We start from the raw sequence: 14994 nt of genomic DNA, 5'->3' as shown, positions 1-14994 counted from the left end.
CCTCCTTTCTAACCTTGAAGCGACATTCCGATGTCTCAAGGCGAAAGGCGTGAAGCTCAATCCTGAGAAGTGTGTCTTCGGGGTTCCCCGAGGCATGCTCTTGGGGTTCATCGTCTCCGAGCGGGGCATCGAGGCCAACCCGGAGAAGATCACGGCCATCACCAGCATGGGGCCCATCAAGGACTTAAAAGGCGTACAGAGAGTCACGGGATGCCTTGCGGCTCTGAGCCGTTTCATCTCGCGCCTCGGCGAAAGAGGTCTGCCTCTATACTGCCTCTTAAGGAAGGCCGAGTGCTTCACTTGGACCCCTGAGGCCGTGGAAGCCCTCGGGAACCTGAAGGCACCCCTCACGAACGCGCCCATCTTGGTGCCCCCCGCTGTCGAAGAAGCCCTCTTGATCTACGTCGCCGCGACCACTCAGGTGGTTAGCGCCGCGATTGTGGTTGAGAGACGAGAAGAGGGGCATGCACTGCCCGTTCATAGGCCAGTCTACTTCATCGGTGAGGTACTGTCCGAGACCAAAATCCGCTACCCACAAATTCAGAAGCTGCTGTACGCGGTGATCCTCACGCGGCGGAAGTTGCGACACTACTTCGAGTCTCATCCTGTAACTGTGGTGTCATCCTTCCCCCTGGGGGAGATCATCCAGTGCCGAGAGGCCTCGGGAAGAATTGCAAAGTGGGCGGTGGAAATCATGGGCGAAACGATCTCGTTCGCCCCTCGGAAGGCCATCAAGTCCCAGGTCTTGGCGGACTTTGTGGCTGAATGGGTCGACACCCAGCTCCCAACAGCTCCGATTCAACCGGAACTCTGGACCATGTTCTTCGATGGGTCGCTGATGAAGACAGGAGCAGGCGCAGGCCTGCTCTTCATCTCGCCCCTTGGGAAGCACCTACGCTACGTGCTACGCCTCCATTTCCCGGCATCCAACAATGTGGCCGAGTACGAGGCTCTGGTCAACGGGTTGCGCATCGCCATCGAGCTAGGGGTCCGACGCCTCGATGCTCGCGGTGACTCGCAGCTCGTCATCGACCAAGTCATGAAGAACTCCCACTACCGCGACCCGAAGATGGAAGCCTACTGGGATGAGGTTCGGCGCCTGGAAGACAAGTTCTACGGGCTCGAGCTCAACCACATCGCCCGACGCTACAACGAGACTGCGGACGAGCTGGCTAAAATAGCCTTGGGGCGAACAACGGTTCCCCCGGACGTCTTCTCCCGAGACCTGCATCAACCCTCCGTCAAGACCGACGACACGCCCGAGCCCGTGAAGGCCTCGGCCCAGCCCGAGACACCCTCGGCTCAGCCCGAGGCACCCTCGGCTCAGCCCGAGGTACCCTCGGCCCCCGAGGGTGAGGCACTGCGCATCGAGGAGGAGCGGAGCGGGGTCACGCCTAATTGAAACTGGCAGACCCCGTACCTGCAATATCTCCACCGAGGAGAGCTACCCCTCGACCAAGCCGAAGCTCGGTGGCTGGCGCAACGCGCCAAGTCGTTCGTCTTGCTGGGAGACGGGAAGGAGCTCTACCACCACAGCCCCTCGGGCATCCTCCAGCGATGCATTTCCATCGCCGAAGGCCAGGAGCTCCTACAAGAGATACACTCGGGGGCTTGCGGCCATCACGCAGCGCCTCGAGCCCTTGTTGGAAACGCCTTCCGACAAGGTTTCTACTGGCCGACGGCGGTGGCCGACGCCACTAGAATTGTCCGCACCTGCGAGGGGTGTCAGTTCTACGCGAGGCAGACCCACCTGCCCGCTCAGGCCCTGCAGACCATACCCATCACCTGGCCTTTCGCTGTGTGGGGTCTGGACCTAGTCGGACCCTTGCAGAAGGCACCCGGGGGCTACACGCACCTGTTGGTCGCCATCGACAAATTCTCCAAGTGGATCAAGGTCCGACCCCTAAGCAGCATCAGGTCCGAATAGGCGGTGGCGTTCTTCACCAACATAATCCATCGATTCGGGGTCCCGAACTCCATCATCACCGACAACGGCACCCAGTTCACCGGCAGAGAGTTCCTGGACTTCTGCGAGGATCACCACATCCGGGTGGACTGGGCCGCCGTGGCTCACCCCATGACGAATGGGCAAGTAGAGCGTGCCAACGGCATGATTCTACAAGGACTCAAGCCTCAGATCTACAACGACCTCAACAAATTCGGCAAGCGGTGGATGAAGGAACTCCCCTCGGTGGTCTGGAGTCTGAGGACGACGTCGAGCCAGGCCACGGGCTTCACACTGTTCTTTCTAGTCTATGGGGCCGAGGCCGTCTTGCCCACAGACTTAGAACACGGTTCCCCGAGGACGGGGCCTACGCCGACCAAAGCAATCGAGCTAATCGAGAAGACTCACTGGACCAGCTGGAAGAGGCTCGGGACATGGCCTTACTACACTCGGCGCGGTACCAGCAGTCCCTGCGACGCTACCACGCCCGAGGGGTTCGGTCCCGAGACCTCCAGGTGGGCGACCTGGTGCTTCGGCTGCGACAAGACGCCCGAGGGCGGCACAAGCTCACGCCTCCCTGGGAAGGACCGTTCGTCGTCGCCAAGGTTCTGAAGCCCGGGACGTACAAGCTGGCCAACAGTCAAGGCGAGGTCTACAGCAACGCTTGGAACATCCGACAGCTACGTCGTTTCTACCCTTAAGATGTTTTCAAGTTGTTCGTATACCTCGTTCACACGCAAAGTTTAGTCATCAAGGAAGGGTCAGCCTTGCCTCGGCAAAGCCCGACCCTCCCTCGGGGGCTAAAAGGGGGGAACCCCCTCTGCGTCAAAATTTTCCTCGGAAAAAGATCTTTTCTGTCAGAATGTCTTTCGTGCTTTTCGACTACTTCAAAAGTGGATCCTGAAAACGACGGAGTACACGTAAGCAGCCAAGGCTGATCGAGCCGAGGGACTCCTACGCCTCCGGGATACGGATACCTCACTCATCACCTTCTGCGATAAGTAACTCACGCTCGGGTAAGTGATTCTGCGGACCGAACAAGTCTTCACGCTCGAAAACTCCTCTGCCGAAACGATTTTTCGGGCCTTCTCGACTGCGTCGGTGACAGAACCCTATGGACGAGTAAGAGTGCACGTAAGCGGCAAGGCCGACCGAGCCGAGGGATTCCCACGCCTCCGGGATACGGATACCTCACTCATCACCTTCCGTGAAAAGTAACTCTCGCTCGGACAAACAATTCTGTTATCGACAAATAAGTCCAGATGCTCGAGACAAGAGAAAAGGAACGCAACTTTACAACACGACGACAATATGTTTGGGCCTCGGTGGCAGCAGAAAACATACGCACACTACAAGATGATCCGATCCTGCAGGCTCGGATCTTGACGGTTGAAGGGAGCAGCAACACCCTCGGCGTCAACTACACCTTCGGCGAGGTCCGGCCTAGCCTCGGACGGCGACGTGGTCGAAGGATCTCCACTCCGAAGGACGACATCAGCACCACGCCCAGGCCATCGCTGCCAGGGCCTTCTCCAGGAATCCGGCTCGAGCAGACGGCTCGGGCCGGACACCCTGAGGCCTCGGCTAGCTGTCCTCCGAGGACACCAGCTCGGCTCATGGCCTCGGCAACTCGACTCCGGCGCTGGTCCCGCAAATGGACGGCCCGGCGAGGCTCCGGCCGACGAAGTCTTCTTTTCGAGCCAACTCAGCCTCTGTCCGTGCTCACACCGCTACCTCCGGCTTCGGCTCATCGAAGAGCGGCCGAGGGTTTCCTTTAACTAAGCAAGAGAAGCCTCGGACAGCAAGGCCGACCGAGCCGAAGGACTCCTACGCCTTCGGGATACGAATACCTCACTCGTCCTCTTTGCACGAGGCAACTCACGCTTGGTGAAGCGGTTCAGATAGCCGACAGGCGAGTCTTAGTGCTCGAAATGAGGAAAAAACACGGCTCCGCGCCAAAAATACATACATGTTCAGGCCCCGACAGCCGCAATGAACAAGACACCGGCATTCAAGATGCCATTACAAACGGAACTCCGGTTCCACCTCCGCAGGTACGAACAACCCCCACACAATTGGGGGCCCTGCGGAGCAACAGAAGCCCGACGGATGGCTCGCCGTCGGCCGCTCCAACAGCAGCGACGACGACGACTTCTGCTCCGGGGGACCGAACAGCAGCAGCAATGACCTCAGGACGGATGCTGCTGCCATAAGGCACCCCGCCCATGCCCTCACTCGAGAGGCAAGGACGAGCAGAAGGCCGTAGAGTTGGAGGTCGGTCCGTGGGCGGCACCGGCTACCTCGTCGGCGGGGAAACCTCTTCCGGCTGCCGTGGCGGAAGGCAGCGCCGGAAGCGGCTCCGAAGCCACTCGGGTCAGAAAGCCGGGCACGCGGCAGCTGCTAGCGCCACGAACGGCAAACGCCCTTCCCCCCGATCCCTGAGGGAAGGAGAAAGCCGCCGCCCGCGCAGGGACCGACCCCAACTCGGCGCACTCCCCTCCCCAGCACCGATGATGAAAATCCTCGAAGTTGGTCGCAGCCCGGCTCGCTTTTCCCCGCCATCAAACTGGAGGTCACCGTTTTGGGTGACCACCGGCGAGGGGGTACGGCCGGGCTGCATGATGAAAATCCTTGAAGCCGAACGATGGCTGAAAGGTACCAACTTCCGCGAAGTTGCGTTCCACCAACGACAAGGCGGAAGGATTGCGGGAGTTCCCCATCGGGGGCTCGGAAGGTGGAAAGACACGATGCATAAGGGAGCGCGAAGACATGGTCGCCTTTCAAGGGGGTCACCCTCCTTTTAAAGGCAACTCTCGCCACTTGCGTCCCCAGCCATCGCGGGCTGAGTCTTCTCCAACACGCTTCAAGGTCCTCCCCCTACGACACGGGGGCTGGGTCCCACGCATCATGCAAGCTGGCCCAGGGCGGAAGAAGCCAAACCGCCGCACGCGGCGCATGCAACTACCCAGCGGTTGGAAGCATTCCTCCACTGTCGCCCAGACCAGCGGACGAAAGGGCGGACAACCATGCAGGCGGCATGCGACCGCGCCAAGTGGGCGCCCCCCTTCAACTCCAACGCGCCCAGCATGGAGGCCCAGGCCCACACGTCATGCAACCGGCGCGCCAGTTGCTACGTGCGAGCAACTGCACCGCCCCTCGCGCCACTACCGCGCCTCCTCGACTGCGGAACCAGTACCGCGACTCGAGGAAACCCTGCGTATGAACCAACAGTGTCAGCCAAGCGCGGTGGTCAATACGGCCAAAAATGGACCGGCAGTAATGGCGGTGGCAGGCGGACGGAAGCAACAGTCACGTCGTCAGCCAAGCTTACGTCCCATCCAGGGACAACAAGGGAACCCTCTCCCACGGCGTGAAGATGGCACGCCCGTGTTCCGTTCCTCGAACGGCTCGCGCACGCGCGACGGCTGCCCCGCGAACCACTCGCCCCGTCGCATTAACTCCGCGGCGAGACAGGCGGCACCCTTGGCAGGAGAAGCGGGCGACGCTTCACCCTTGCCATAATGACCGCGTCGAAAAAGGTACGCCCCGTCGTTCGATTTCGTATCCTTTTCCTTTTCCTCTTTCTCTCTCCTACAACAGGAACCGAGAAAAGGGGATACCCCGAAAGGGATCCTTCTCCGCGAAGGAAACGGGCCCCGAGCCCCCCTACTGATCAGAGGTTCGAAGGCTGGCCCCTCGGAGGGGTTCAACAGCCGCCTCAGAGCGCTCGGGCTCCGCGCCCACTACTGGTTAGAGGTTCGAAGGCCGGCCCCTCGGAAGGGTTCAACGGCCGCCTCATGCCACTTTTCCTCCGCGCCCACTACTGATCAGGGGTTCGTAGGCTAGCCCTCGAAGGGTTCACAGCCGCCTCAGACACAGAGCGAGGGATGACCCTGGGTACGTTCGATACATAACCAAGGCTCGGGCTACGCTCCTGAGGTACCCTAGGACATTTCCGAGACCAGCGGGAACGATCTTGTAATGGAATCCCATCAGAGGGAGGCATCGAGCCCTCGGACCCCGTCAAAAGGGGACCGGGTCCGGCAGATCACCCGCAGGTACTTTTGAGCGCGCCTCCGGGCCTCTAGCCGACCCCCTAACAAATGGGGCACGGGCGTCCACTTGGATTACCCGTCAGCAGCTCGCTGGAGACACCATATTCGGCGCCCTCCAAGGGCAACATGGCGCTTTCCCCCCCCCCTCCTCCTTGCGGAAAGGCGACGCAGGGGCGTATGTAAAAAAGTCGAGTCTGTCCTTGACCGTCCTCTCGCCCTGTGCAGAGGCTCGGGGGCTGCTCTCGCAAACCCGGCTCCGGCCAAACCGTTGACAGCGTCAACATACCAGCCCGAGAACTTGGGACCCGACCGTGCACCCGGGCTACGGCCAGCTCGCATTAGGGAACAACCAGACTAGCCGAAGCGTTGCGAAATGCACTAAGACCTCGAAGGAGTCAAACCACTCCTCCGAGGCCTCGGGGGCTACACCCGGCGGGTGCGCTCGCGCGCACCCACCGGAACAAAACGCAATCGAGAAAGGCTGGTCCCCTTGCAAAAAAGTGCGACAAAAGCCTCCAAGCGAGTGTTAACACTCCCTTCGAGGCTCGGGGGCTACTGTCGGGGACCATAATTAGGGGTACCCTCAAGACTCCTAATTCTCAGCTGGTAACCCCCATCAGCACAAAGCCGCAAAGGCCTGATGGGTGCGACTAAGTCAAGGATCGGTCCATTCGAGGGACGCGATCACGCCTCGCCCGAGCCCAGCCTCGGGCAAGGGCAGCCGACCCCGAAGGATCTACGTCTCGCCCGAGGACCCCCTCCAGCAACGGACACACCTTCGGCTCGCCCGAGGCCCAGTCTTCACCAAGAAGCAACCTTGGCCAAATCGCCACGCCAACCGACCAAATCGCAGGGGCATTTAATGCAAAGGTGGCCTGACACCTTTATCCTGACGCGCGCCCTCCAGTTGACAGAGCCGAAGTGACCGTAGTCACTTCGCCGCTCCACTGGCCGGCCTGACAAGAGGACAGCGCCGCCTGCGCCGCTCCGACTGCTGTGCCACCCGACAGAGTGAGGCTGGCAGCAGCCAAGTCTGGCCTCAGGCGCCATAGGAAACTCCGCTTCGCCCGACCCCAGGGCTCGGACTCGGGCTCAGCCCCGGAAGACGACGAACTCCGCTTCGCCCGACCCCAGGGCTCGGACTCGGGCTCAGCCCCGGAAGACGACGAACTCCGCTTCGCCCGACCCAGGGCTCGGACTCGAGCTCAGCCCCTGAAGACGACGAACTCCGCTTCGCCCGACCCCAGGGCTCGGACTCGGGCTCAGCCCCGGAAGACGACGAACTCCGCTTCGCCCGACCCTAGGGCTCGGACTCGGGCTCAGCCCCTGAAGACGACGAACTCCGCTTCGCCCGACCCCAGGGCTCGGACTCGGTCTCAGCCCCAGAAGACGACGAACTCCGCTTCGCTCGACCCCAGGGCTCGGACTCAGCCCTGGCCTCAACCGACGGTCTCCGCCTCGCCCGACCTGGGGGCTCGGACTCGACCTCGGCCTTGGAAGACAGACTCGACCTCGACCTCGGAGGAGCCTCCACCTCGCCCAACCCAGGGCTCGGACCGACCACGTCATGGGAGTCGCCATCATTACCCTACCCCAAGCTAGCCCAGGCTACGGGGAACAAGACCGACGTCCCATCTGGCTCGCTCCGCTAAACAAGTAATGATGGCGCCCCGCACGCTCTATGACGACGGCGGCTCTCAGCCCCCTTACGGAAGCAAGAAGACGTCAGCAAGGACTCGACAGCCCCGACAGCTGTCCTTCCGCCAGGCTCCAGCGCTCCTCCGACGGCCACGACACCACACGAACCGGGTGCCAAAACCTCTCCGGCTGCCACGATGGCATGTACTTAGGGCACTAGCTCTCCTCCGCTAGACACGTTAGCACACTGCTACACCCCCCATTGTACACCTGGATCCCTTCCTTACGCCTATAAAAGGAAGGTCCAGGGCCCTCTTACAGAGGGTTGGCCGCACGGAGAAGGACGGGACGACGCTCGCGTAAGGCCGCTCGCTCCCTCCCGCGTGGACGCTTGTAACCCCCTACTGCAAGCGCACCCGACCTGGGCGCGGGACAAACACGAAGGCCGCGGGTTTCACCTCTCATGCCTGCCTCCCTCCGGCTTCTTTCCCCCCTTCGCGCTCCGTCTCGCGCCGACCCATCTGGGCTGGGGCACGCGGCGACAATTTACTCGTCGGTCCAGAGACCCGCCGGGTTCGAAACGCCGACAGTGGTAATGAATCACGATCCAAATGTTTCTTTACAATTTGTCTAGGCGTTTAATTAATTTTAGTTAAAAATGAACAAAAATCGAATTCGATATTAATCTGATTCGATCCTTAAATTTTATAGTATAATTTTTTAGAGCTCGTTACCACCCCTAAATGGACCTTTCATCAAGCAGGATTGCGAGAATCATGGCTTCGTCTCCGTATAAATATAAAACTGGAGCCAGCGGGGTAGAAGCATCCAAACCAATGGTAGATCTAAAATTTAAAGACAGTCTAGACAAGATTATACTCTACGTGATTGGTTGCCTGGGCAATTAATGCATGGCGTGCGCGGGCCTGGTTTGCCCCAAACTCTATTTTTCTACGTTCCTTCGTTGCTGTGCATGCAACCAAAAGAGTCTGGTTTGGTATAAGATACACCCACACATGCAGACTCAACTATTCTCATGCAAGCATCAAATCAAAAGCTGCGGCATAGTCAACGCATGTGCAGAACCAGGTTAAGTTGGCCAGTAGCAGGCAACCAATCAGACCAACTATGATCCTTCATATCTATGCTTTAGTTTTATATATAATATGCTTGTTTACTTCTACATAACATAATTTACTTCTATCTATTAGAACCGGCGAGGCAACCCAGGCCACCCTTTATCTGAGGTGCCTAGGTGCTAGGTCCGCCCACTGTAGATTCGCATCGCATCTAATACGTAGCCGTGCTGTCACTCCGGCTCTTCACCATCACCAGAAACACTATTTCCTCCGATTCGGCTGTTTGTGCAGCTCCGGCTTCTCGCTGGTGCTAGAGTTAGAGCCAGAGTAGCACTTAACTCATCTATAGACTATAATTGTTGTCTTGGCACTCAAAAACTGGGTGATTTGTTCGCGCCTGACACAATCAATCTAGGCATGCCCACTTTCACGTTTCATGCAAACTGGATTTGGTAAAAACAAAATGGCATGCGCATGTTCAAATGTGCTTTATCCTCAATTCCTCATGAATGAAGCAGGTCAGACCGTCAGAGATGGTCACATCTTTTTCAACCCATCGACAACTTCACATAAAATCCTTTTTGCCGTTGTGCGTTCAATCTAAATTCATGGTCAAAACAGCGTCATCTCAAATTGCGTGTTTATTCAACCCACCCACAAACACGAGGCCCTTGGCAGTAGACGAAACTCTGGAACGGAGTTCCTCTTATTGGCACATACCATAGTAGAGACTGCTGCCGCACTGTACAAACTGTTCTATAGAGCCTCCAGCTTCAGCTTTCAAGGGCGTCCTATGACTGAGCTCTTTGTGTGCCACCTAGACTTGCTGATTATCCTCCTGAGCGCTTCAGTGGCTTCATCCAGTGTTTCGACGCTGTGATCCACCTCAAAGGGCACCCTCTGTATGTTGAACTGCAAAACATGCCCAAGAACAGAAAAGGGCTTTAACACTATGCTGTTCTGCGAAATAACCACCACCGTACAATGGCAGCATAACACATAGGCGTGTGATCTCAATTATGAAAAGTGGAAAGCAAAAACTTGAGGGTGTTGGATTTGCATATCTACGTGCTAAAGATCTTCTGAAGGCTGTACCTGTGCACCTTGTCGGACACGGATATCGATACCTTTGCTGTCCATTGAAATAAGAGCAACATCGTCTACCTCTCCTTCATCAGTTGACAAAAGCTCTTTCAGAGGCTTTGAGAACATTGCGTTGAGTTCCTGTTCAAAGGGCAACAGACAGAGCAGAGGAATCACTTCCAAGTATGCATAGTGCCTAAGATCAAATGAGCTACAAGAGTTCATGGAATACATTGAGATCTTCACTTCTTCAGGCTGTTCTCTGAGCAAATACTCATTAGCTTACCTTCAGATTTTGTTCCCCTCCATCCATAGCAATCTTGTCAGGTTGCAGAGCCTCATATTCGTTCACATCTACCCAAGCAACAGTACCAAAACCTCCAATGAAATATATGTCACTGCAACAAAGTTCGCATGTAATTACCAGAGTTATCAATGGATCTAAAAAAACGGAGGCAACACAGAGACAATTAATTATGCGAGGGTGTACTACTGATACTACAAAACCTATGTGATTATATCAAACTAAAAAAGTTAAACTTATATGACCTCACAATATTGAAACTCCACATTGGCAGGAAAAGGGCTAGAGAAAGAGATCTGATCATCTGAATAAAAGACAATTAGGACAACTGAACCACGAATTTTATAGTATTACAAAGGACTAGTTCCCTTGGTTGTTGTAAGAGTGCTCTTGCTTTTGTTTTTTTACTAAATTCAATGAGTTAGAAACAAAAGTACATATTGATCATGCATACTGGTCAATTATTATTAAGTTGCATGCACCAACCAATTCAACCAAAAAGCTTAAACTGATGAGAAGGAGGTGGACGATTCACTTATATTATATTCTAACACCCCCTCACGTGAAATATAGGAGCGCGCAACAATTATTTAATTTAATTGTGCTAACCAAAATTCAAACTCATGACCTCTAGCTCTGATACCATATTAAGTTGCATGTACCAACCAATTCAACCCAAAAGTTTGGACAATTCACTTATATTATATTCTAACAATTATAACTGCTTCGCCTTGAAAGTGAACTCAAATAGTAAACTAATTAGCTACAAATCTTGTGTACTTTGTTTTGCTTTTATCACAACCAGACAAGCAAGAAGCCAAGAAGAAAATGCATCTTATACAGAAACACCAATTGACCAATGCCCATGAAATCTCGAAGAACACTAATACCAAAAGTGGAGAAAATAGTTCTCATTCATGCAAATTCAGGAACTACCTTATTGTGTGCATTCTGTAATAGTAAAAGTTACCCCACTGTTGGGATGCCCACTGCTGGTGCTTTGAAACATACTGCTGATGAGCCCATTCCTGATACAGATGTATTAATTCTATTCAAGATTTGAACAAATATCTGAACAGAAGAATATCCAAGGCAGAAGCACATGAAAATAGTTGCCTCCTCAGTATTCTTATAGAGCTTCTGGCCAAGTTCTTTACATCATATACCTGGTTACCTACCTCATAGGAAACAAAACTCCAACTCCCAGATGCTTAACTCATGTTCATGAGTCTTTTACCCCCATTTTTGGCAGGTTTTCAGTTAGGGTGACTCCTATTGATTGGTAGCTATAAGGATTAGTAACCATAAGTAGGAAAAAAAACTGTGACTTCAACTTTGGCATGTCTTAAGCTGAAGGCAAGTTCAAATAGGTGGCTTGATTTTGAGTTTATTTTGTTCATTCCATGTATGACCATCATATAGCCTGCTGAAGCCAGCAGGGGTTAGCTTTCTGCAGTACATAGTTCAGATATGAACGAAATAATGGCAATATAGCACACATGTCCAGAAATAGCTTCATAGTGTAAATATCAAACACAAAATTTACTGAATTAAGTGACATGGCATTGTGAGAGATGGTATTCAGGAAAAGAGATAACATCAGTAGTGATTTTAGTGCAAACCTGTTGTTCAGTGGGCAACGGAATGACATCGCCAAAGATAGTTACTCGTGCATTTGATAGCCCACTCCATCCAGGAACCTAAGGTTCAGAATTTTAGTACGAAATCAACAAAGACACTCAAGAGCTGATTATATAGTATAGTCGATTGTCAAAATTTACCTGTACAACAAGGGTGCATCTTGGGTCTGCCAACAAATTTCTTGTGTGGATAGCTAGTGGGGATAATGAGAAGATCGGGTCTTCATGACAAAAATGCAATAAATAAATAAAAAATCAATCTAGAAACTTGGTAGGTACAAGATGTGATATTAAAATTACTTACGGCCAAATGGGTCAGGTGCAAAATCTACTAGGGAACCGAATGGGTATCCCTCACGGCGGTGATGCATCCGAGACATTACAGTGCACAGATGAGCAAACCTTGCCTGGTTTAAAAAAATATGAACATTGTCATTACATGTTCTTTCTCATATCCATATTAAATGTTCACCTCTTTCTAACTCAGATACAACTAAACCAAACACAGGAGAGCGTAAATACACCTGTTCCATGAGGTTGCGAACAGCCAAAGCTGGTGGTGGTAAATCATGAACAGCAGTTGCACTGTGCACACCACCTGAAATAGGTGTTCTGAATAGGCCAGTCCTAGAGCCACCAGTGTTACTCCCACCAATTCCAGAAGTGCCAGCATCATCATGTTTAATGGTATCCATGTCATTGCTTTGGCGTAGAGTTACATTATTCTTTCAATATTACAAACAGGAAGAGAACAATAGTCAATCTTGGAGAGCTCATAAAAAATAAATTATACAGAGCAATAACAATTAGCTGAATGTGTCACGGCGCCCAAAGGGTAAGAGCTTATGAAAGAAAATATTTCCCCAATAAAAAAACATGGAGATTTACGAGTGAGTGGGTGAGCATTGCCATAGTTCATTGCCCCAGCGTACACTTAATTGTAGTTGCTTGTAATTTTAATTACTGTGATATTTTGACTTTTCAGGCATCAACACACAAAGGGAGTGGGGTCTAGCAAAGGGATAAACCGAGGCAAGCCTTCCCCCGCAAATGCGGGAATACTGCTCAGTGAGACAGCTCTCACCACCGCACTAGGCCTGCCCTGCAGGCATCAACACACAAATAACAAAGAAAAAGAGCATGTGCTTACAGTCATAATATCACTTTGACTTAGTGGTGAGGTTTCTCATAAAGCTAAAGCACTTCAACTGTTCAAGATGGAGAATGAAAAAAAACGACGAACTTACAAAGGAAATATAATTACGAAAAGTAAGAAGACACAAACTTACAAAGAAAGCAAAATGTCCTCCTAAGGCATTAGCATATCACTTTCAATACTTATAAAGACATCTAGAGAAAGGTCAATCCACCATCCATAATCAGCCCACCAGGAATATTTTTGGCAAAGATAAAGGCCAAATATGAACAATTAAAGTAACAGATGCCTGCACAAAAATGTAGCGCAGAACTCCCATCCAAAGTGACTTCATTGACGAACTAGCTTAAATTTTAATAAATACAATCTAACTGAACACCGTGCAATATTATGCAGAGGTCAGGTTCCCTTTAGAACAATGCGGTAGTAGCTATAATTTGTCTTTGGCAAAAGCTACCAAATCAATTAGGACCCGTTTGTTTCCCTTGATTTTGAGGAATTGGAATCTAACTAATGGAGTAGGCTATTTTTTAGAATGTGGCATTCCATAAACCATAACTTCCCAAAGTTTATATAAAAGCTTATCACAAATTCATGGGATGAGAGATGGAAATTGATTCTATAGATTTACATGCTACTTTTCTAAAGTACAACTTATAGCACACTCTTCTACTTGGTTTTTTATAGCATAAGTGTAGTGTATAACTATCTCTATCATATGATTTAGGATAATATACAAATAAATTGCATATACAAATGTATTAACTTAATTAGTTTGTGTCTAAATTATGATTATTAGAATGGAATTCAACTCCAACCAAACAAACAGGTCCTTAGTGAACTCGGTTACATATCATATACTAAAAGGTCATTATTATAATAAAGCTATTTTGCCAAATTAGTCATCCTTCAGCAATTGATACTACATACTACTTGACGAGCGAATTCCTCGCAGATTATTGTATTTTCCCGTTGATTAAACAATCTGAGGTTCTGCCAAGTTAGACAGGCAATTTAAATCTTCAAATGGAAATATAACGTATCTATGTCAAAACAATAGTTCCAATTGTTCTACTGATGGAAGCTCCTTATTATCATAGCAGTTGAACTGTCGCAAAACTCCGTACTACTGAAGTACAGCACAATACGTCAGGTACAGAATTGCACGGGTTGGATCTCCAATAACAACATATCATATCATCAGCGAGTACCTCGAGTACTAGAAAATCTTCCGCCCGGCCAGCCGCGTCATCGGCGGGGTCGGGGGGCACTTCTTCCCCTTCCCCCGCGAGCAGGCGGCCGCCGCGTCGAGGCGGAGCGCGCAGCCAGCGCGTGGAGATGGCGAGGGCGGAGGGGCTCCTGCGAGGCCCAAGAAACGCGGCGGAGGCTCGGCGGAGGGGCAGGGGAAGGGAGGGCGAGGTGTCTCCGGCAATCCCCGGCGGCGAGAGTACGGAGGAGCGGGCTGTGAGAGCTTCCATTGGTGGAAGGAAAAAGAGGCCGAACGGGAGAAGTGGCAGCGAGAGCGAGGGGTGAACGGGTATCTGTCTGATTCTTTTGGGTGTACGATTATAAATGGTTACCGGTACAATGGTCATTCAATAATCAGGGTCAGGGCTAGTTTTAGAACTCTATTTTTTTAAGTTCTAGTTTGGAACCTTATTTCACCAAGTGATTTCTATTTTTCTAAGTGAAAATAAACTAATTTTATTTGAGAAAATAAAAATATTTTAAAAAAATAGAGTTTCGAAATTAGCTCTAAGAGATTTCTATTTTTCTAAGGAAAAATAAACTAATTCTTTTTAAAAATAAAAAACTTTTGAGAAAATGGGGTTTCTAAACTAATCTTTATTAGTTGTATTTACGCATGAAGTTTATAAATAGTTAACCGTACAATGATTATAAAATGAAGGAACTATTAGTACCTATAAACTAAACACACTTTTATTGTTTCATAGGCTTAATGTTATTATGAATGAACTAAGGATCTCAGGAGGTAAGTTCGACAATAAAGATATTTCTAATCGTTTCTTAAGATGCTTGACTCTAAGATTTGACACTTTAGTTATTATTATTGTAAGGAACGAATTAAAACAA

The 14994-nt window shown here is 51.5% G+C and overlaps 1 protein-coding gene across 1 annotated transcript; it reads right to left on the bottom strand.

Moving 5' to 3' along the window:
- Positions 1–9170: 9170 nt before the first annotated feature.
- On the bottom strand, positions 9171–14443 carry LOC100282804 (uncharacterized). The gene is given in 9 exon segments (NM_001155710.1): positions 9171–9629; positions 9813–9941; positions 10087–10198; positions 11041–11132; positions 11727–11804; positions 11886–11965; positions 12049–12151; positions 12269–12469; positions 14112–14443. Coding segments are annotated over 9 exon segments (1194 nt in total). The 5' UTR covers positions 14379–14443; the 3' UTR covers positions 9171–9497.
- Positions 14444–14994: the final 551 nt, after the last annotated feature.

Source organism: Zea mays, chromosome 5 (genome assembly GCF_902167145.1).
Source record: "Zea mays cultivar B73 chromosome 5, Zm-B73-REFERENCE-NAM-5.0, whole genome shotgun sequence".
In the NCBI taxonomy this organism is placed as follows: domain Eukaryota; kingdom Viridiplantae; phylum Streptophyta; class Magnoliopsida; order Poales; family Poaceae; genus Zea; species Zea mays.
Note: the sequence above shows the minus strand (reverse complement) of the source record. Positions and strands in the feature narration are given on the sequence as shown.